This window comes from Lichenostomus cassidix, chromosome 11, assembly GCF_008360975.1.
Source record: "Lichenostomus cassidix isolate B80296 chromosome 11, HeHo_3.0, whole genome shotgun sequence".
NCBI classification, from domain to species: Eukaryota; Metazoa; Chordata; class Aves; order Passeriformes; family Meliphagidae; genus Lichenostomus; species Lichenostomus cassidix.
Window position 1 is genome coordinate 7,421,273 of NC_139492.1, and position 22,434 is coordinate 7,443,706.

Below are 22,434 nucleotides of genomic sequence, written 5' to 3' on the forward strand. Positions count from 1 at the left end.
CGGGGACCCGAGGCAAGGAAAGAGCGAGAGACAGGGCTGTGCTCCACGGTGCTTTTATTGTACAGAGAACGGGAAGGAGAACGGTCCCTCGTGGGGTAAGAGGGCAGGAGGCGGCAGCTCCAGAGCCACGCAGAACCGGGCACCACAGCACAGGAACCCACAGCGCCGTGGGGCAGCACGTACGGCGTGTGCGGCATGGAAAGCGGTTTATTGCACAAAGGACAGCAAGCAGCGGCTGTGGGCATCAGGCCAGTAAACAAGAGGCATGGGAGCGGAAACCGTGTAAGGGAGCAGCGGGAGGATCCAGCCTTCCAGCAAGTCTGGCAACAACGTGCACTAGACCGGGACGGGTGCGCTAGACCGGACCTGTCCCAGCTCCAAGGGGCACACAGCTGCTCTGGGCAGGAATGGGAAACGAGGACTGCCCTGCTAAATATCTTGGTACGGCTGCAGAGGTGAAAGGTGCCGGCAGATGGAGAAAGCTCACAGACTCAAGAGGTAATGCCTCCAGGTCCGCCTCAGGAGGCTCCACTCCATCGTGCACCAGTGGCCAAAGATGGCCCCGTGTCCCAAGGCAGCCAGCCTTTGGAAATTTGTCCTCTCCCCAGCAACACCTACATTCAACCCTGTAGGCTTCAATTTCAGCTCTGTGACACCAGCTCCCACCTGGACAATCTCAGTTCACACAGCCCTGTGCTCCTGGGGCACACCTGTGGGAGACAATCTCTACACAGGATTCTCAGCTCAGGGTTTCACTGGTCATGTAAAGACACCCTGTGGTGGCATGTCCCTGTGAGGGAATGTTTAGTGCATGGAAGGGACAGGATCCAGCTGCCCAATGACAGGATCAAGTCCCCAGCTCTACCTAGCCATGCACCAGTTTATTTGGATTAAAAATCAGAGTCCAGTAAGTCACAGGGCCTCAGGGACACTTGGTTTAGAAGGACAGAATGTTTCTTAAGTCATCAGCTCTCAGATTTCTCTCAAGATCTCTGTTTCCTGGTGTCACCAAAAATGTGGTTGAACAGAGCAGACAGATGAGACGGATATCCCACAACCCCACATGATGGGGGACACTGCAGAGCCAGCCTCTTGGCTTAAGAGCTTTGGGACACACACAAAGAATGCAGGGAGGGCTGCTGGAGGTATGGGGCTGGACTGCTGGGCTTAGGACAGGAATGGGGTGAGGCAGAGACCACCAGAGAGCAGTTTTCAGAGGAGATTCTTATTGGGGTGGGAATGAGAAATTGTTTCACTTCCGGGCACAAAAGTGAAGTCAGGAGAACCAGACAGGTTTAAAAGAGGGACACTGGTCTGCCCCATGCACCGATGCCACTGTGAATTACACCTGAAAGGAGAGTCCCAGATGGAAAGAGCGAAGCCAACGACGGAGCAGAGTTTGGTAGTGAGAAGTCCTCAGAGCTGGTTGTCAGAGGACGCCTTTGGTGCTGCCCAGCCCCGGGCTGGGATGATGGAGGAGGATGGAGCCTGCTGGCAGCACGGACTGGCTGAGGAGGTCGGAGGAGCGCACCAGAGCAGCCCTTCCACTCAGCACAGCCAGCTCCCTGCCTGCAGCTGCTTGGGCCAGCAGCCAACAGCCTCACAAAGCCTTCTCATGGAGAAATGTGTGTGGAGAAGCCTTTGGTGCCTACACTGGTAGGATGGCATTGCTAAGCATTTGCTTCCTCCAGCATAGATAGGTGCTGGGGCTGATGGAGAAAGGATGGACAGCAGGGAAAAATGGCTGTGACGAGGAGGAGCCAGCAATGATGACCCTGCTCCACAACACAGGGCGGATTTGACTAGGCTTCTACAACAACTCATCTACAAGATACATTCAGCAGCGGCTTCAAGTGCTGTGGTTGGAAGTATTCTGCTTGTTTCTTTTCCCTCCCCATCTTCGACTGGTGGGGAAGGGAAAGCCACCAGCTCCAGGGCACACCTTTGTCTTTACTTTGTGACTTGATGGATGGCATGAGCCAGGTAACCTACGTTGCCTGACGTAACTCCCGCCACAGAAATGCGTCCATCCTTTGTCATATAGACGGAGAACTCCTTGATCAGCCGCTCCACCTGGAGTGAAAGAGCAAAGTTCAAACTGCAGGTCAGCCTCTGTTCTGTCAGCAAAATGCAAATTTACCCAGCTTGCTGAAACTCAAAGCAAACTGGGTGTCAGCAAACAGGGCATCCCATTACCTGCAGAGCCAGCAGTGTACCCTGTGCACCGAGAGATGCTGCTCAGCTCTCAGGCCAAGCAGCAACACTGCAGATGTTCAGCTGGAAGAGTCATCTCACTTGAGCTGACCTTTAAGGACACCTCAGAGCAGCACCAAGTGTCTGCTTGTTTTGATAGACATGACAGCTACATTTACTTTAAACTTCCCCAAGTACAGCAGGGAACAGAGCAAGACTGGGGTCCCCATGATGTGCCAGTGCTTAGGGCTTGGAGGATGTTTGTCCTGAGGAAGAACTGCTTACAAGGGCTCATTTTCACATCTGCAGCCAAAACATACTGACAAGGACTGCAAATGACACTTTGAGACCATGGGAATTGTCTTTACCTGCTCAGGCTTCAGCCCTGTGAAGCAGAACATGCCGATCTGGTCAGTGATGTGCTGCCAGTTGTGGGAGGATCCTTCTTTCTTAAGGTTGGACACCAGCTGAGTCCGCATGCTGATGATCCGGTCAGCCATGCCCTTCACCTCCGTGAGCCTGAGGAGCCAACCCAGGAACCACTCAGAGCAGGACTGGAACACACCAACACTGCTCTCCCCACCCCAGCTACTGGGAATTGACCTCTCTGCCTGGAGGGGCCCCATCGGGGCATGCAGATGTGCAAAGATCAGGAAGCATGAAGATGTAGTTCCAGACAGGAGAATTACAGACAGGAGAGCTGCTTCTTTCTCCTGATACCCGAAGGTGACTGCTTTTTATTTATTCCATTGCTGTTGGACACTACTACCAGAGTATAGACATCCCTCATGTCTAAAAGCCACAGGTCAGCTGGATTCCTCATGGCAGCACTACTCAAACCCAGATAAAATAGTATCTGCAGATTGACCAAGGGTGCAGGGGTAGCACTGGCACACAGGCCCTGCTCCGAAACAGCACAGCTAGGAAATGTCTCTGCTGGGCCTTGGATCAGGCACAAGTGTCAGCCTGCCAAAAGAACACAGCCCCCAGCAAGGCCACAGCATACTGCCAGCCTTTGTTCTGCCAGGCCAGCTGCTGGGAGGGACCCAGCACCAGGAGGCTGGGAAAACAGCACAGGCTCACACCAGGAAGCAGGCTTAGGGCATGAGGATTACATTCCTGGGTCTTATTCTCAGGGGGCTTACGCTTCCACTTCCCCCACATGAGACACATTACATGGCTAAAAAGACCTCAGACTTTTATGCTTCTTGGATAGGCAGCTCCTGCAGCCTGCAATCCTATGGGGGCTTTAACCCCTCCTTTACAGGGTTTTCTGCCTTGGTAACACAAGGAAAACCTGTTTGTGTCAGGTTAAACTGCTATCAGCTGATGCCAGGCCATAAGCAGGGATTTCTCAAGAGTAAACATGGTTTTGACTGCTCCTGAAGCTAAGAGCTTTCTGTGACAGCAGCACACAGTAAGCACAGCACAGGGCCACACAAAGAGACCTCACTGTCACGAGGATGACAGATTTCTTACCACTCCTTCCGTAGGTCAGGGGTGTTCAGGATCATAGAGGCAATGCGGGCTCCGTTCACGGGTGGGTTGGAATACATGGGGCGGATGAGGATCTTGAGCTGTGATTCAACCCTCTTGGCTTCATCTGCATCACTGCAGATCACTGTGAAGGCACCCGCGCGCTCTCCTGAAAGGGAATCACAGAATATCCTGAGTTGGAATGATTGAGTCCAGTTTTTGGCCGACCGCAGAACAACCCCAAGAATCCCAAAATGCATCTGACAGCATTGTCCAAACACTCCTTAAGCTCTGTCAGGCTCAATGCTATGACCACTTTCTTGGGGAGCCTGTTCCAGTGCCCAGCCACCCTCAGGGTTAAGAACCTTTTCCTAATATCCACCCTAAATCCTCCCTGACACAGTTCCATGGCATTCCCTTGGGTCCTGTCACTGGTCACAGAGAGCAGATGCTGCCCCTTGGGAGGAAGCTGATGCCTGCAATGAGCTCTGCCCTCAGTCTTCTCCAGGTTGAGCAAGCCAAGTGCCCTCATCTGCTCCTTGTATGAGACCATTCACCATCCTTGTAGCTTTCTTTGGACACTCTCTAAAAGCTTAATATCCTTCTTATATGGTGGCACCCAATGCCACACAGCTTTAGTGGATCCCTGTTCAGTAGAAAGGTCTCCACCAGCTCCCAGCAGGTTATCCTTGCTCAGTACTGCAGGATGAACACAGGCAGCAGGAAGACACTGGCTGCTAAACTCTGGAGATATTGGGGTCCCACCAGTACGGGAATGGATAAAACTATTTGCCCTACTCACCGTACAACCCCATGTTCTTAGCAAAGGACTGTGCCAGGACGATGTTGATGCCCTGATCAATGAAATACCGCACAGCCCAGGCATCCCGGTTGATGTCCCCACTGGCAAAGCCCTGGTAGGCCATGTCGAAGAACACGAGGAGGTTTCGTTTCTGCCAGCAAAGATGGAAGAGAGTGTCACAGAAGCCAAGAACTCCTCCAAGGAGCAGGGCAGCAGGCTGAGAAGAGCCATGCAGACAGTGGCCTGTCTACCTGCAGCCATACTCCTCCAGAAAGACAGCCATTCCCCTTCACTGGCCACAGGGAAAGCAGCCCAAAACCTGTAGCTACCCAGCCCACATCACAATAGCAGCTAAAGACCCTCCATTTATGGGGGGTCTTTAATAAAGTGCATTTATGGGATGTGCAAGTCTGGCTCAGGAAGCAGAAGCAGATTCAACAGTAATAAAATATTCTACTTCAATATCTTCTCTACCATCAGTTTCCAGGAAAATCACCTGGGAGTGCTCTGGTCAGCTAGGCAGATAACCCAGATGCACTACCCCTTAGTCAGGAGACCCACTGTTCTGTAGGCCACAGAGGTCACTTTAATATCTACCAATTCACAGAACACTACTAAGGCCAGGCATCTCCAAGCCAAATTTCACTGGCTACAGGCTTGAGGAGCAGCAGGAAGGAGGAGAAGGTAGAACCTGTCCCTGTCTGTTTCCAGCTGAAGCTTGCAAGGAGACACCAGGCATGTGAAAGATCTTCCAGCATTTTTAATACACCAGCACTGGGTGCTCCACTCCAGCAATCACAGCTCATGCTTTCAACCCTGCTGCTCTCCTTTCAGGTCTCCTTATTCCAGCTTCCTGGGAATGTGCCAGCAGAAAGCCTGATGGTCAGCTAGAAGCTTTCTGGTTGCATTTGCCTGGCTCCTGTCAGGAACATGACACCCACCCTGGCTTCAGGGAAGGGAATAACCTTTAGCGAAGTGAAGGCCAGGTGCCATCCATGAAAGGCCAGAGATGTGGTTTTCCCAGGAATGGCACAGTACACCTGGGACATTGCTTACCTTCACTGTAGCTGCCATCTCCTTCCATTGCTCCTGCCGGGGATCCACCCCAGTGGGGTTGTGAGCACAAGCATGTAAGAGGATGATGCTCTTCTCTGGAATTTTCTAACGAAGATGTTACAGAGAATGATTTATTAATGATATCTGAGCACTCTCCTCAGCAGATGAGACAGCTTTATTGAGCTCTGCAAGGCTTCTAGCCTTGATTTAATGCCTTCAGGCATCATAGAATGACAGAATATTCCAAGTTGGAATGGACCCATAAGGATCCCTGAGTCCAACTCTTGGCCCTGCACAGGACAACCCCAAGAAACACACTATGTGCCTGAAATGTTCAAACACTCCTTGAACCCTGACAGACTTGGTGCCATGACCACTTCCCTGGGGAGCCTGTTTCAGTGCCCAACCACCTTCTGGGTGAAAAACCTTTTCTAAATATCCAGCCTAAACCTCCCCTGACACAGCTTCATGCTGCTTCATCATACTTGGGATAAAGTAAGATCACCCATTTCCCCACATGACCTCCCTTCTTCCAGGCATGGAAGGCAACTCACAGAAATATCATCCATGGCCCCAGAGAAGTCAAGGCTGCACGTCTTGGGGTCGTAGTAGCGATAAGCCTGAAGTTGCATGCCAGCATCACGGAAAATGGGGGTGTGATTGCCCCAGGATGGTTTGGGTAGATACACATCACGGCTGGCCTTGAAGAACCGTTGCTGTCGACAGAAAAGAGTGTTCAAACAGGTTGAATACATTCAAGCAGTTAGAAAACCCTGAAGATTCAGCTCTAGACAAAATATGTCCTTTCCTTCGGCTGCTGGCCAGGGACTCACCAAAAAGTTGCCTCCAATTCGCAGAGATCCAGTCCCAGAAATGCCCTGCACAGTAACAAACTGCAAGGAAAGAAACAAATATCTGAGTCTGAGCAGCCATGTTGTGATACAGGGAGAGAATAGTCACTATGTCAGCACTGGCAGCAGCACACCAAAACAAGGACAAGGGGCTAGAGGGACTGCAGGGGTCAGCAGCTCCAGCTCCAGGGCAGAGAGTTGGGTCCCCTAGCAAGGTTAAATCCCCTCCTTGGACAGGACTGTTTCACCCCAGCCTTCAGAGGAAGCACTTGTCCTTGGCCCAGCCAGCCCACAACTCAGAAGCATCAGTACCCTGCCAGTTCTTCCACATTTGCTGTGGAAGACCCCGTGTGCCAGACAGTGCTGCCTGCCCCCCTTGTCCTGACTTCTCCTTACCCGTTTGCTCTTGAAAGCCTCACTGTTTTCCCCCAGAGCTAGTTCTGCAGCTGCCCGGGTGAAATCCGCTAGTCCCCCAATGGGCAAGTACTCCTTATCCATCTTCTTGGATGCTATCATGGCCTCCGCCTGGAAAGGAGGACACAAGTTCAGCGAGGAAGGCATCACCATGGAGAGGATGATGGACAGCTCAAGGTCACCTCTCTGCACATTTGCTTGCTCAAAAGAGGCAAAGGTTGGTTTACAGGAGTTTCTCTCCAGGGCTCCTTCCAAGCAAGGGGCAGCAGTAAACATTTCAGATGAAACCCAGCAGCTACTAGAACTATCAGTGAGTGACAGCGTTGGTACAGTGGAACCAGGAAACTCAGCAACAGACAAGAGCACCACTTCAGCCCATTACAAGCTACTGCTGCTGCACAAGGACACCGGTATCTTTGCCCAAGCAGGAATTGTCCTGCAGGAAGGCAAGACTTGGGTGTTACTGCAAGGCAGATAGTATCTCTTCCTAGGAGACATCCCCAAACCAGGTATGGCAGCACATCTTTTGAAGGGCCTTGTCATGCTGGGAATGGGACAGACCCTTCCCCCCCGGCAGCATTCACATACCACCAGGAAACTGTCCTTGTGACACCATTCAGGCTCCCTGGTTGAGACCCAGCTCCACAGGGAAAGGGAGGACAAGGGATGGCTTTAAAGCCCTCACTGATGAGACACATGGACCAGGCACCCTCCCTGCACCCTCTCTGTCGATATTTGTGCAGCTAATCAATGCCTGTGTCAGCTGCTAGCTATTTAACGGCCTATTTCTACCCTGACAGCCCTGAAAGACCCCATAATCCCCTCAAGGGCAATGTCCACACCCAGCTCCCTGGGCTGGAGTTTTAGACTGGCTTAGGGAGAAACTGGTAATATCGGCTCAGCAGAATTTATAAGACTAATCCATTAAGGGACCAATGTCAGCTCTTTCCTCCCTTGTGGGGTGCCCTAGAACATCAGGAACATTCCCCTATTCAGGAAACACCTTGAAGTTCAGAGGACAGGTGCGTTGGAGGACTCATGGAAGTCAGCAACAAGTTAGAGTTACCTGAATGGGAACAGGATATGTATTTCCTGTTTTGTCCTGTACTACTTAACGGCTCTGTCGTGTCTCAAAAGCATTAGTCCCGCTAAGGGAGACATCCAGGAATACTGTCCTGCTCTGTTAGAGACAAAGCTTATTTTAAGGACCAACATACAAAACTTGCTTAGCGGCCTTCCCCCTCCCTGACCCCCTCAGGGTACCTCGCACCTGGATCTGGCCCTACCCAGCAGCCAACACCTGGCTCACCTTGCGAACACAGTTCAGGACATATGGCTTCCCGTTGTCATCCCGGTATGCCCCCACACCCAGGTTCATCTTCTTGGAGTTGGTGTCGCGTTTGTAAGCTTCTGTCACCCCCAGGATGGGGTCGGGGGGACCCATCTCCACGTGGGACCACCATGAGCTAAAGGGAGAAACAAGAAGCTATGCATTAGGCTTGAGAACTGGGTAGAGATGTGAAATGACAGAAATCCTCAAGGGAAATCTTGTCTTTAAACCACTGAAAAAGGTACAGATAGTGTAAAGAGACTTACCCAGAAAACCAAAACAAACCATTTAAGCTCACATCTTATATTGCAGAATGGGCAAAGAGCCTCAGTTCACTGTGGCTGAAGATAACTGACTCCATCTCAGTCATTAGCATGTCGAAATGGTTCTGTTTGCCTTATGTGCTGACACCACAAAGAGCCCAGGAAACAGAAGCCTTGAACTCTCATGCTCTGGACAAGTGCCCAGAGCCTGCAGGTGAGATTGCATAGGTTATTCCCCTCCAGGGAACCTTGGCCAGACCGGGCAATTGCACAAAGCATGAATGTGGAGCCTCTTCAAAATTCCTGGAAGGCCTCTAGTACATGAAAACTAATTTGTTTTTCTCCCATCAGCTGACATAACAAAGATATTTCCACTCCTTGCCCTACAAACTCTGCTTCCCTTGGTGTTGTAGACAAATGCTGCTTTCCAGGAAATCACAGAGGACAGTTTCTTCTCCATCTGACAAGCGACAAGCTCTGATGTGAAGACCCTTCCCCTGCTGCCAAGCACAAAACCTCCCTGCATCAGGAGGAGCTTTCTGTTTCGCCAGCACAAGGAGCCACCTGCCTCTGCCCTGCTGGCAGCACACCCTGAAGATGGAGAGGCTCTCTTAATGTCAAGGGCAGAGCAGACCATGCTATAAAAAGAAACCTGTTTTTTTCTTTGGCCACAGTCTCTGCCCTGTCTCACGTCCAGGCTTTGCAGGCCTGCAGACAGTGCAGGAGCAGCAGTGTGGTGGTTTTAACCTGCTGCCACAGCCCCCTCCTGAAGGCACTGCATACAGCTCTGAGCATCCTGACTCACCACACAGGCACCTACCCAGGTCCCCCAGCTTGGTGGGGAACAAAGAGGTGCAATACAAGGTAGATTGGGTTTATCTCCTGGGAGAAGAACTCAAGCCTTGATTGCTGAAGGAAGAGCAGAGACAGAGAGACATATCAGCTTTACTAAGCTTTGCGGCCCAGGAAAGGCTATCTCATCTGATAGTAAGATCCCTTCCTAACTTGGGAATGCTGTCCTGGGGCTGGTTCCTGCCCCAGGCAATGCAGACAGCGTGGAGCCAGCCCAGGGCCAGCCAGACCTCCTGCTGAGTGTGTAGTGCAGACTCTATAGGCAGATACTGATCTGTGGGCAGCAGGGTCAGGTAGTTTAAGGAAGCTAACATGTTCAGCAGAGGGTTAAGGAAGTTCTAACATGATCAGCAGAACTCACAAAACCATCTTTCCTCTCCACTCTGTCCCTGTTTCATGTCCATTTAGATCCAGTTTACTCACTACAGAAACATATTTTGCACTGTCCCATGTATGTAGATTGCATCTCATGGAGCCCCAAACATCATTTGCCCTCTTCAGACTAATCTGTACTAATCTGTAATCCCATCTGTACACTATTTCCAAATTTTAAAAAAGCCTGTTTCTCTTTTCTTTGAGGAAGAGGTAGAGCCACCTCAGGTAGTTTAAAAATGGAAGATGTGCTTAGCGTTTTTAAGACCACTAACCAGTCTTAATTACCTTTTAAGTATTGGGTCAGCTTGGAAAGGAAGATGAGTCAGTCATGCCAGCAACACACACCCTCCAGAGAGGGACAGGGGCTGCAGCCAGCACGGAGGGAGTGACCTGGGGAACCAACCTGAGCAGGACACGTCAAGGGGGCTGTCAGGGCAAAATCCCACTGCAGGTTCAGGCGGCTTTGGACAAACCTCTCCCAATGCCTTCCTGGCAATGGAGAGGCAGGGAAAAAAACACTGAGCAGCAGTGTGTCTCTGCAGTTTACCTGGTCTAGGATTATTCTGGTATCAAGGGCTGCAGGAGCCTGGCCTTCTATTTTAAAGAGCTGCTACTTTGGAGATGGTGACAGCACCTTCTTTCTGCTGGGCTTTTCCCCAAGCAGCTTACAGTGTTTGGGGTATTTAGGTCCCGATCCTGCTCAGGCTTAGGCAGGTCACTGAGCTCTAACATACTGCAATTAATGCTGATCCTGTGGGCATTTAACTAAGCTGCAGCACTCCAGAGAGTTAAGTACTTTTGTTCTGAGCCGGTTTTTCTGTCAGCTTAAGGCACCGAAGGGTAGGTTTAGGACTTATTTTCCCGTTCTCAGCATGAAGTCTTCCAGGTGAAACAAGACAACTCTGGTGTTTCCAGGGAGGTGAACTTGGAAGGGAAACAGGAAAAAAAAGTCTAGGCTGACTCACCCAAACACATCAGGATACCGAAGAGATCACAGGCAAAGCCTTCCCAAAGGGGCTTGGGAAAAAAATTACCTACTGGGGATCCAAGGCCACAAACCCTAATACACTGCTACCCCCTGTTACTGTTGTCCCTGCAGTGCCTTGTGTTTTATTTTGAGCAATTAAAAGAACATTGGGCTTGAATAAAGGTCAAAGCTATAAACTGCACATCTCTGCCAGGCCAGAGGTATTTCAGTGCAGAAAACTAACTAGAGGTAAACTTAAATTGGGGTTAAACTACCCAAGGGATACTAGATGTAAGCCAAAGGAAGCACATTCTCCAGCTACAGGACTTCAACATAGTAGGCCCAGTCAGATTCTAGATGCTGATCAGAGCTGCTACCCAAAAAGTCTCTGTACTCTTCAGGCCGGTCTCCTGAGCTGGTTCAACACACAGCTACAAATGCAGTGGGACAGAGAGGGTGGGAAAATGCACCAGGAACTGCATAAATCGGCAACACCTTTCAAGAATGTATGTGGAACTTATGCCTCAAATGAACAGACCTAAGAGGTGCTTAAGGACTCAAGCCAAGCCCGGAGAGCAAGCATTTACAAGCCCAGTGAAGGTTTCCATTGTGGAGAGGCCAGCACACGTTCCGTTCCCTGAGGTACAGCCACATAAGACAATGGATTTCAGAAGCTCTGCCAAAGCCCCCACAGCAGTTCTGCAAGCCAGAGCAGAGTCAAGGGGCCAAAGGCTGTCAGGCTGTCCAAAGGCTGTCAGGGTACCACAGCTAAAGCAAATATTTACATGAGAACAATGCCAACAGGCTGCTGGCTACTACAGGGCCTTTCAAGCCTACGAATTCCTTGTCCCAGTGAGCTTCGGGTAAGCTTCCCACCAAGAAAAATACTTAAATAGCTGTCTTGTGATACATCAGAGCAGCAGACTGAGTTATCGCCCTAATTAGCATTTGTATGTCAAGGGAGCCGTTTTAACCATTTCCTATCTCTTCATCTCTGCTCTGATTTCAGAAAGAGCATTCTCAGCAGAGTAATGGTAGCAGCTGGAGCACCACATTATATCGAGGAAGATAAGGAAACAGAAACTGCTAATGACTGCTTGGCTTCCCTTGTTGCATAATAAGCCACTATTCCTGAACAGGAAAAAGGGGGCTGTGAACAGAAGCTCTGAGGCTCGTTACTCACAGAACTTAACAGCCTCTCTTGCATGATGTCAACTCAATTTGGTAATTTATGGTTTGCTGTATAACAAGCTTGAGAAAAGCAAAGCTTATGCCAGCAGGCTCCATACCTTTCACAGGCCTGCTACAGTCCATGGGGACAAAACACAAGTTCTAGATGGCTGAGAAGAGCCAGAAGGCTGGTTTAGAAGCAGCAGTGACTGGGAGCATTCTTCTCACAAGGGTTTATGGATATCTAATAGCCTTGTTTATCTGCTGAAACTGGGATTTGAAGAAAACCACTGCTTTCCTGCTCTGACATGGGCTGGAAACTATTTCTCAGAGCCTTCCCCAACAGTGAGGGCCAGGAGTCAAAGGGTTCTGGAGAGAGCAAGGCCTTGTCCAGATCCCTCTACACACTCTGCTTCTTGGCCACCTGGTCTTGGTGTTCCCAGTCTTTGTACTTCGTGGAGCTGTTCTGGGCTCTTCATACACCTCCAGCAGCACCCTACACCCTTCTATCCAACCCTTTTCTGACCACAGACAGCAGAATCCAGAGCTGCCAGTGCAGGACTGCTCCTCACAGAAACACTGTCACTCCCACCCTGCTCCTGCCAGGGTTTGACCCCAGAGAGCACAGCTCTGCACAGCCAGCACTATTTCCACCCCATTTCATGGATCATGGGGCACTGCAGACCTACTGCACTATGCATGATACCCAGGCCCACGGAACAGTGCAGAGGTCCCTGCGGTCCCACTACACAGGGCAGCCAGACAGCAGCACCTCAGCCCCATTTCATAGCACACAGAATACTGGAATGGGCTGGGTTGGAAGAGACCTGGAAGATTATCTTGTCCAAACCCCTGACATAGACAGGGACACCTTCCACTAGACCAGGTTGCTCCAAACCCTGTCCAACCTGGCCTTGAACACTTCCAGGGATGGGACAGGCACAGTTTCTCTGGAAAACCTGTGCCAGGGCCTCCCCACCCTCACAGGGAAGAATTTCTTCCCAATATCTAATCTAACCCTGCCCTCTGTCAATCTAAAGCTATTTCCCTTTGTCTTGGCACTCTAGGCCCTTGTCAAAAGTCCCTCTCCCGCTCTCTTGTAGCCACTTTAGGTACTGGAAGGCCACAATTAGGTCACCCCAATGTCTTCTCTCTTCCAGGCTGAGTAACCCCAGTTGTCTCAGCCTTTCCTCGTAGAAATGGTGCTCCATCCCTCTAAGCATCTTTGTGGCCTCCCCTGGACTTGCTCTAACAGGTCCATGTCCTCCCATGTGCTGGAGTTCGAGGTGGATGCAGTGCTGCAGGTGGGGTCTCCGCAGAGCGGACTAGACGGGCAGAATCCCCTCACTTTACCTGGGTGATGCAGCCCAGAACACGGATGACTCCTGGGCTGCTAGCGCACATGGCCGAGGCACGTCCAGCCTCTCTCATCCACCACTTCATTCGTGCCCTGTAGCACAGTGCACACCACCAGCAGCACCCTACCCTGTTACTGAAGGCGCAGAGTGTCCCCAGCCCCATCACTGAAGGCGCAGTGTCCCCAGCCCCGGGCACCCCCGGCCCCGTCTCTCGGGGCTCCCGGTGCCTACGCGCCCTCCACGGCGGCGCCTCAAGGGCAGGCGGGGGGCACCCGGCTGGGCCGCAGCCAATCAGAGTGCGAGGACCCCCCTCTCCAGCCAATCCGCACGCGGTCCGTCCCCCCGGCAACCCCCTTCCCGAGCGCGGCGTCACCCGCGGGCCGCGCGGGGGGATCCGCTCCCCGCAGCCACCCCCCACCACCATCTCGGAGCGGGGCTCAGCCGCGGGAAAACCCCTTCGCCGACACCGGCGGGCGGCCCCACGGGCTGAGCCACCTCTCAGCGCTCACCTGGCGCGGGAGGCGGCGGCGGCGAGGCGCGGGGCGGCGAGGAGCCGGCGGCTGTGCAGGAGAGCCATGGCGGATACAGCGGTGCTGGTGGCGGCGGGCGGGCACTTCACACCGCGAGCGCCGGCCGGCCGCTCCTCCCCGCGCATGCGCCACCCGCCACCGCCGGCGCTGCCCCCTGGCGGCCGCTACGGGTCAGTGCAGCAGCGCCTGCCGCCCGCTAGGTCCGGGGCGCTGCCGGGCTGTACTGGGCTGTGCCGGGCTGTGCCGGGCTGTGCCGGGCTGTGCCGGGCTGTGCCGGGCTGTACTGAGCTGTGCCGGGCTGTGCCGGGCTGTACTGGACCGTACTGGGCTGTACCGGGCTGTGCCGGGCTGTACCGGGCTGTGCCGGGCTGTACCGGGCTGTACTGGGCTGTGCCGAGCTGTGCCGGGCTGTACTGGGCTGTGCCAGACTGTACTGGACTGTACTGGGTTGTGCTGGGATATGGAGGACTCAACTGGGATGTGGTGGGCCATACTAGGCTGTGCTGGACCATCTTGTACCAGGCTGTACTTGGTTGTACTGGGACATACAAGATGGTACTGCACTGTACTAGGCTGTACAGCACTGTGCTTGAGCTGTGTAGGACTGCACTGCACTATATGGAGCCATACAAGTCTGTACAGGGCAGTCTTGGGCCACAGTGAGCTATACAGGATTGTAACACACCATATGGGACTCTACAGGGATATACAGCGCTGTACTTGGCCATATGGAGCTGTACAGGAGTGTGCAGGATTGTACTGGGACATACTGTATGGGGCTGTAGTGGGCTGCCCTGTGCCATTCTGGGGTGTACAGGGCCCTGTGGAACTGTAAAGGTCTGTACTGCGCTGTGCTTAGCCATATAGGAACTGTACAATACCACACAGGTCTGTACGGCATGGTACTGTGCCATGCTGAACTGTATTGAGACACACTGGCCTGTACTGGGCCATGCTGAACTGCACGTGGCCATATGGAGCTATACAGGGCTCTGTAGGACTGTACTGGGCCATAGTGGGCTGTACCTGACCTGCCATTCTGAGCCACACAAGGATGTCCAGGGCTGTAATGGGCCATACTGGGTGATGTGGGGCTGTACTTGGCCATACAAGACTGCTCTGTACCATAGGGGCTGTGCTAAGCCATACTGAGCTCTGTGGGGGTTTACTGGGTCATACAGGGCTGTACATGTCCAGGTGGGACTGCACTGCACCATACTGGTCCATACTGGCCTCAACTGGGCTGCACTGGATGGTAGATGGGTGGGAAAGGTTGCACTGGTATTCCACCAGCATTGTCATCCTGGGACTGGTTTCCAAAACTGGGAGTGGGGGAAACAACCCTTGGGACGTCCCAGAGACTTTGGCAGGGTCTGGGAGGGGTGGCTGGGAGGAACAGTGAGCCCACCAAAGTGTGCCTGCACTCTGCTCCCCAGGGATTTTCCAATGGCCCTCATTCCATAGAGGCTTTCCCAAATGCTCTATCTATTTTTCCCACCCACCAGCTGCATCCTCTGTGGGATCAGAGTGTGGGGGTGTTCCCGTTCTGTCTGCCACCCCCCAGCGCACCATGGGATGGAGAAATAGGGGCTCCAGTCTAGCAGTACTTGAATTTATTAGTAAACTGTTCTTTGGTAAATGATAAAAACTCAACAAGAGACCAAAGGAATGAAAACAACACCCCCGCAAAGAAAAAAAATAATATAATTAAACAAACCAGGCAGATGGGTAAAAAAAAAAAAAAAGAGATTTCCCCCCCAAATGGGATTTTAGCAACCTACAGCAAACCCAAGAGCTGTTGGGGAGCTCTGCAGTGATGGGGGCTCCCCTCTTGTGCTTGTTTTCAAGGAGGAGCGTGGGCTGTGTGTATGGGGGGTCCTACATGGGGGGCTCATTGCAGAGCACCATCTCCAGTTCCTTGCGGTAGAGTTTGCCCCCGTCGGAGAGGTTCATGATGCTCTTCCTGTAGTTGGTGAGCTGCTGGATGTTCATCTCCTGCAAGGCACGGGGGGCAGTGGGGGTGGGCATCCCCTTTCTCCCTGGGGAGCACCCCCAGGCTGAGATTACACTCCCCCCAGCTCCAGTGCAGCTTTCTATGAGGATGCACTGTCAGCTCCTGGACCAGCATCTCCTGGTCCCCATGGAGCATGGACACAGGAAGATGCTGCTGGGAGAGGGGAGAAGGAGCTGGGGGACTCTGTGGGTGGCACCCAAGCTCTTTCCCCACTTACTTTCTTATTCTTCTCATACAGGTCTTTCAAAAGTGCATCCAGCTCATTCTCATCAATGAAGCCATTTCCATCCTGGATAGTGTGGGAGGGACATCAATAGCAGGAAGGACACAAGCCCCACAATACCCCCTTGGATGTGGGTGCAGAGGGCAACCCCAGACCCTCACCCAGCACAACCAGAGGTAAACCCAGTTCTCCTACCCCAAACTAGAGCAGGGAATTGCCCCAACCAAAAACATGTGATTTGGGGTTATTTTTGCCAAGCTGTATTTATTTGGGGTGGTTTCCCATGAGGTGGCTCCCTACCTTGTCGTAGAAGGTGAAGATGGCATTGAACTCATCTGAGGACAGCTTCATTCCCTGGGAAGTGGCAAGGAACACCAGGACATGAGGGAGGGGATGGAGGTACAAGCAATGAAAATGGGTTGTTGATGTTGTTAGTAGTAGTAGTAGTAGTATTATGTTACCTGAAACTTCAGAAGAAAGTTTTCTTGCACAGGCAAAAGTCTGAAAAACAAGAAGGGCAGGGAAGAGCGGGAAGCAGCCAGAAAAAGACACTTAAATCCCAGTGATGTTTTGCTCAGAAACATGAGTAAATTAAAGAAGAAAGCAGTTTTCACTGGAAGCTGGAGCAGGCTTTTCCTAAACATGAGCATTTCAGGTGTCTTTCCCTCCCCATCTCTTCCTTCTCACTGCCCATGACCTTACCGGGACATCTCGGAGAGGCCCAGCTTCCCGTCGCCATTCATGTCAAACATCCGCAGCTGTTGGGACACAAACAGTACCCTGTCACCCATCACCTCCTCCTCCCCTGCGTGCCACCCATCTGGGATGTGAGACCCCCAGTGGGGACACAGTGCCCCAGGTCCCACTTACGATTGTCTGTGTGTACTCCTGCAGCTTGGGCTCGTCGTAGGGCCGGTTCGCCTTCTTCAGCAAGTCCGACAAGAAGCCCTGGGAAGAGAGGGTTTTGCTGGCTGTCCCCTTCCCTGGCTGTCCCAGCAGGGATGTCCTCCCACTGGCAGGGACCCAGCCCAGCCCACCCTGTGCCCACAGCCCACCTTGAGCTCGTTGGCTTCGATGTAGCCGCTGCGATCCGTGTCATACCTGCGCCAAGCCTGTGGAGAGACAGCTGTGAGCTTTCATGGGGGCTTATGTCTTCCACTTCCCCCAACACGTGTGTGTGTCCCCATAAACCCCTGCTGGGAGTGTTCCCCACCACTCTAAAGGAGATGGGGCCATCTCACAGGTGGCACCTGCTCGCCCTTGAGGCTCGGTGCTTTTGTTCAGCCCCATGCCAAGAGTTCAAGCACCTTTATCCTCATGTCAGTACGCAAGACCAGGCTTTAATATTTAATTATGTTTAATTTCATTCCCCAATTAAACAATAGTGCCTGCTTACCCCCTGCATGTCACAGGGAGCTCTTCTTTCAGCCTTCCCCTCCACCCAGGGTTCAGTTTCCAAGTACGAGCTCCTTCCCCCAGCAGGATGCTGCACATTCCCTCCCACCCCAGCTATGTTTTATTCCCCGTTTGCAATTTCTCTCCCATCTGCGTGGGTTCACCCCATGCAAGGGCACAGCGAGGTTGTGGGGTGGCCCAGAGCAGTGTTGGCTTCAGCTCATCCCTTGGCCACTTAGGAGCAACTATGAGGAGGATTTTACAAAACAGCCCCAAATCCTTGCAGCTCACCTCTCCAGGAGGCTGGGATGAGGCACCGAGCTGGCCTGAGAAGTATCCAGTGGGTGCTGAGAACCGGGGAAAACTCACCACACTCCTGCTCTCCCCTAAACCAGCACTGCCTCCCAATGCTGCATTAATGCCAGGATTTTTAGGGAGAGCAGGGGAGGTTTGGGCAGTTCAAGCTCCCAGTTTTTTTGTTCATGGTGGAGCTGGACTGAATTCCCTGGGGATCCCCAGCACAGCCTGTCCTACTCACCTCCATGAACTCTGAGCTGGAGCCCACATGCTGGCGGAAACACAGCAGGAAATTCTCCTCTGTGGGCAGGATCTGGGCCAGCTGTGGGGAACACAGGCATGGTGGAATGGTGTAGGGGAAACACGAGGATGGGGAGGGAAGGACACAAACAACCTGGGTTGTCAGGTCCAGCACCGCTCACCTCCGCCATCTCGATTTTGCCATCTGCGTTTTTGTCGTATTTGTGCATGAACTCTTTCATCTTGTCAGCCAGGTTGTCTTTCTTTGAGTCCTGCCAGCAAGGAGAGAGGGGATGGAAGCAGTTCCCCTGCTCCCTGCACTGGTGTTCTCCCACTTTCCTCCCAGAGGAGCCCTGGTCCCACTCATCAGTGCTCAAAGGAGATGGGGCTGACATGAGCCTGAATCTTTGGGCACGAGGGAACAGGGGAAGGAGGGAGCAGAAGCAAGAGATGCTCTTACCACACCCGCCCCTTTCCTTGCACTTTCCAGCTCCTGGAAGAAATTTTCCAGCTCTTTGCCTTCAATGTAGCCATTTCCTGGGGGAGAAAAAAATGCAGTAATACTTCCATGGTGTCAGAGGAGAGGAGAAGAGGGGACAGATACTCCCAGGGCACAGGGCACTTGTTCCCTCTGCACCAGGACATGGCTCCAAGGTGACTGTGGCAGCAAAGAAATGCCAGCCAATGTTGATGCTAAGTGTTACACAACTGGCGATGCCCAAATTTGCCCAGGTGACACACAGCCCTGGACTTGTCCCTTGCACCCATTTGTCGGGCACAGGGAACTTTGTTCATCTTGGTCTTTGCTTCATTTTCTGTTTCTGATGCTTCAACCAGGCTGTTTAAAAAATATACCTCCCCATACTGTCCAAGCATCTCCCAACCAGGACTGTCCCCTCTCAACCCTCTGTGGGGGGCACAACGGCAAATGGGGAGCAGAGACAAGGCATTTGACACAGCATCCCCCATCCTGGGTGCAGGATCAGCCCCAGGAAGGGGTGACCACTGCCAATCTCCACAGCGGCCAGGAGCTCTAAAAGATCCCTGTCCTGTGTACACTGCACCTCTCACTGCTGCTATCTGTGCTGAGATGTGGTTCCTCTGGAACCCGGGGTACCCACAGCCCTGCTTGTGGGATGCTTGGTAGCAGGATGGTTCAGCCAGGGCTCAGCTACACATGGCTCCCACAGTGCTGGCCCTTGGTGGCTTTGCGGGGTGGCCGCTGTGCCTGGAAGCAGCAGGGTCATGTTACAGCTGGGGACAGTAGTGAAGACACTGGCCCCATGGTGCTGCCAGGCAAGGTGTCACCTCCCTGCCAGAAACCCTCCCTTCCAACAACATCTGGACACAGCAGAGGGATGTTACCCTTTCCCCTGAAGTGCCTGACTGAGGGATAGCCAGGGCTCTTTCTTGTGAGCATTGCCCCCGAGACTGCTCTGCATTTCAACCTCTGAAGGCTTGGACCACAGCTCCCTGCTCTGTGCTGCCTTTGGCATCATCACCAGCGGGTTCCCTGGCAGCATCTTCTCCCCACTGCAACACAGCAGCTGGGAATAACCTATCCAAATCCCAGCTTGAAGCACCTGGGGAAGTCCCTGGGTACCTTCCTCTTTGGTGACCACATCCCAACAGATGAGCAGCATCCTTCCCAGGAGGGGATGAGGGGCTTGGCTGATATAGGGGTGCTGGTGTGAGCCACTGAGGTGCTTGGTTTCCCACTGCTCTTCCCAGGGGCTTTGCTTTTGTGGGTGCAGAACCCCAAGCTCCTTCGAATTCAGTTGGGGAAAAAAATCATTAGGAGTTTTGAGTTGGGAAAAAAAGAATAAGGCCAAGAAAAGCTGTGGCCGGTAGCTTGGCTTCCTCCAAGCAGGTCTGATCCATGTCCGCAGAGCAGCGGGATGTGGAGTGTCATGGAAAATCCCCTCCGGAGAGCTACAGCCAGTCCATGCAGCTCCACCTCGGAGCCTCGGGGCAGCTGTGGCTGGGAAAGTGAGGACATCAAAAACATCCAAGGGGACATCTCTGGGACATGATAAGCATTGAGGGGAAGTGGCTCAAGGCATGGAAGCCACAATGAAGGGGTTTAAATGCAGGGATGAGCTGGGGTGAAGTAATCCCGTGTGCAGGGGAATGAACCCCAGGTCCCTCCATTGGCAGAGGGAAGCAGCCAGGGCTGTTGGAGCTCCTGCTTGGTGCAGCTGAACATTGTCCTTGTCAAGGCCACTTTCTTCCCCGAATCCTGAGTCCCTCGTCTCCTGGGCACCTGCCGTGCCGCAGCTCGACAGCCTTGCCCTGCCCGGGGGCCGTGGGCCAAGCTGGATCCGTGCCTGCCGCTGTGTTTCGGAGATGACAGAGCACATCCCAAGGGCGCAGTGGGACGCGCTGCAGGGAGGCAGCTGGATGCCCACATCAGGAGCTGCCCACTCCCACTGGAGTGCCACCTTCCCAACCCCTTGGTGGCTGCTCCAGTGCCAGCTCCATCAGTGACAGGGACCTCCGTCCCCGGTGCTGTGGGGCTGCAGGGGGGACCCCAACAGTGCAGCCAGGAGCAAGCTGAGCTCCAGTTCCAGCAGTGCAGCTGGGGAAGCTGCATGACGCAGTTCCCAGGAGGGTTTTGGTCCCCAAACCTCCCTGCAGGAACAGGAGACCCAGTGAAGGGCAGGAGCTTTCCCCTGGATTGCTGTTCCCAGCGGGCTGAGCCTCCTTCACGGCACCGCAGCACTGAAAGAAACTATTTTCCCACAAAACTATGCTGCTTTTTGCATTTCACCTCCTTTTTGGGGCTGACAGTGGTGGGATCACGGATGTCCTGCCCACATGTGACTCCAAGGGAAGGTGACATCCACATAGTGGACACGGGTTTTGCCACAGCATCCCCAGGGGAGAGGTTTGGCGGGGCTGGGGAGCAGGCGGGGAGGGACCAAGCACTCCAGAAGTGGAGGGACCGTTCCTCAGCTTGCTCTGGGTGTGGGACACCCACTCTGTCACCCCCGGCAAGGTCTGGGTGGTATGGGCAGCTCGGCAAGTGGCCGAACTGCCGCCCTCCCTCCAGGTACCAAGGATGGGGCACTGCCGAGGCAGGGGGACGGAGGAGACAGAGGGTGGGCACTGGGCACCCCGAGAAGAATAAGACCCCCCAGAGCAGCACCCAGAGGTAACACCAGCCCCGAGCGAATCCCAGCTCTCAAGGCACCCAGGGGACGTGCCAAGGAGACCCGGGATATCCCGGGCTCAGCGTCCCATGGGCTGAGGGCTCCCAGCGGGGTTTAGTTCTGGGGCTCCCCGTCCTTTCCCGAAGGGAACGTCCTGGGGGACCGATCGCCGCCCCGATCCCGGAGCTTCAACCAACGGGGCTGCGCCCCGGAGACTCTCCATCACCCCGGAGACTCTCCATCCTGGAGTCTCTCCATCACCCCGGGTGCTCTCCGTTACCCCCGGGCTGAGGCGGTGGAGGCTCTATCCTCTCCTCCGGGATGTCCAGGGACTCTCCACCACCCTCCCTTCAGCCCTGCAGCCCAAGGGATGCTCAGCCCGGTGCCCTCCCCGCCGGTTTTTTGAGGAGTGAAGTGTCCCACGCGCCCCGGGACTGACCGTCCGCGTCGAAGTGCCGCCAGATGTCGAGGAACTGGGAGGCGGTGAGCTCGGCCAGGTGGAGATGCGGGGCCTGCTGCGGGCCGGCCATCCCGCTCCCGATCCCGCTCCCGATCCCGCTCCCGATCCCGCCGCTCCCGATCCCGCCGCCGCCCGCAGCCGCCTTTTATACCCGCCGCCGCCGCGCCGCCCGCCGCCGCCAGAGGGCGCCGCCGCCCCGGGACACCGGCCGGGCACGGGGGGAGGCAGCGGGATACCGGGAGAGCGGGATACAGGGACATCGGGGTACCGGGACATCGGGGTACCGGGACATCGTGGTACCGGGACATCGGGGTACCGGGACATCGGGGTACCGGGACATCGGGATACCGGGATATCGGGATATCGGGGTACCGAGATATCGGGATACAGGGACATCGGGGTACCGGGATATCGGGATAGAGGGACATCGGGGTACCGGGATATCGGGGTACCGGGACATCGGGATACCGGGATATCGGGATACAGGGATATCGGGGTACCGGGACATCGGGATACCGGGATATCGGGATATCGGGATATCGGGGTACCGGGACATGGGGATACTGGGACATTGGAGTACTGGGACACCAGGATACCGAGATACTGGGACACCGGGACATCGGTATACCAGAACATCAGGACACCGAGATACCAGGACATCAGGACACCGGGACACTGGGAGCAGCACTGGGGTCGGCAGCCTGCGCTCTGACGCTTGTTCCTGCCTTGTCACCTACCCCTACTCTGTGACCTACCCCTGCCCCATGACACCTACCCCTGCCCTGTGCCACTTACCTCTGTGCCACATCACCCACCCTGCTTAATGTCACCTACCCCTTTCCTGACACTACACCCTGCCCTGTCTCTCTGCCCTGCTGCCTCCTCTTGCCTGTCACTCAATTCCTTCCCCAAGTCCCTGCATCCCTTCCTGTGCCACCCAGCCCTGTCACCATGTCCATGCCCTGTGTCACCACATCTGTGTCACTGTTCTCCTGCCTCATGGCAGTTTCACAGAT

The 22,434-nt window shown here is 54.0% G+C and overlaps 2 protein-coding genes across 2 annotated transcripts; both read right to left on the reverse strand.

The window, feature by feature from the left end:
- Positions 1-37: 37 nt before the first annotated feature.
- GOT2 (glutamic-oxaloacetic transaminase 2) lies at positions 38-13,796 on the reverse strand. The gene is made up of 10 exons (XM_085071682.1): positions 13,617-13,796; positions 8,102-8,258; positions 6,775-6,903; positions 6,361-6,420; positions 6,082-6,243; positions 5,528-5,632; positions 4,472-4,622; positions 3,673-3,838; positions 2,562-2,712; positions 38-2,073 (listed from the first exon to the last, which is right to left on the reverse strand). The coding sequence occupies exons 1-10, from the start codon at positions 13,760-13,762 to the stop codon at positions 1,951-1,953; spliced, it is 1,350 nt and encodes a 449-aa protein (XP_084927808.1). The 5' UTR covers positions 13,763-13,796; the 3' UTR covers positions 38-1,950.
- Positions 13,797-15,233: 1,437 nt separating this feature from the next.
- On the reverse strand, positions 15,234-21,525 carry CALB2 (calbindin 2). Its single transcript, XM_085071683.1, has 11 exons — positions 21,398-21,525; positions 18,267-18,343; positions 17,989-18,078; positions 17,808-17,888; positions 16,930-16,986; positions 16,745-16,822; positions 16,577-16,632; positions 16,336-16,375; positions 16,175-16,228; positions 15,869-15,940; positions 15,234-15,632 (listed from the first exon to the last, which is right to left on the reverse strand). Exons 1-11 carry the CDS (start codon positions 21,486-21,488, stop codon positions 15,516-15,518), a joined length of 813 nt encoding a protein of 270 aa, XP_084927809.1. The 5' UTR covers positions 21,489-21,525; the 3' UTR covers positions 15,234-15,515.
- Positions 21,526-22,434: the final 909 nt, after the last annotated feature.

What these genes read in the sequence shown, in the direction of transcription:
- GOT2 (XM_085071682.1), bottom strand. Translation starts at nt 13,762, where the DNA reads ATGCGCGGGGAGGAGCGGCCGGCCGGCGCTCGCGGTGTGAAGTGCCCG. An exon ending in AGGCTTTCAAGAGCAAACGG is followed by an intron (nt 6,421 to 6,774) that starts GTAAGGAGAAGT and finishes CTTTCCTTGCAG; the next exon opens with TTTGTTACTGTGCAGGGCAT. An exon ending in AGATGGCAGCTACAGTGAAG is followed by an intron (nt 4,623 to 5,527) that starts GTAAGCAATGTC and finishes CTTTGCTGGCAG; the next exon opens with AAACGAAACCTCCTCGTGTT.
- CALB2 (XM_085071683.1), bottom strand. Translation starts at nt 21,488, where the DNA reads ATGGCCGGCCCGCAGCAGGCCCCGCATCTCCACCTGGCCGAGCTCACC. An exon ending in CAAGGAAAGGGGCGGGTGTG is followed by an intron (nt 18,079 to 18,266) that starts GTAAGAGCATCT and finishes CCTTGCTGGCAG; the next exon opens with GACTCAAAGAAAGACAACCT. An exon ending in ACTTTCTTCTGAAGTTTCAG is followed by an intron (nt 16,229 to 16,335) that starts GTAACATAATAC and finishes GCCACTTCCCAG; the next exon opens with GGAATGAAGCTGTCCTCAGA.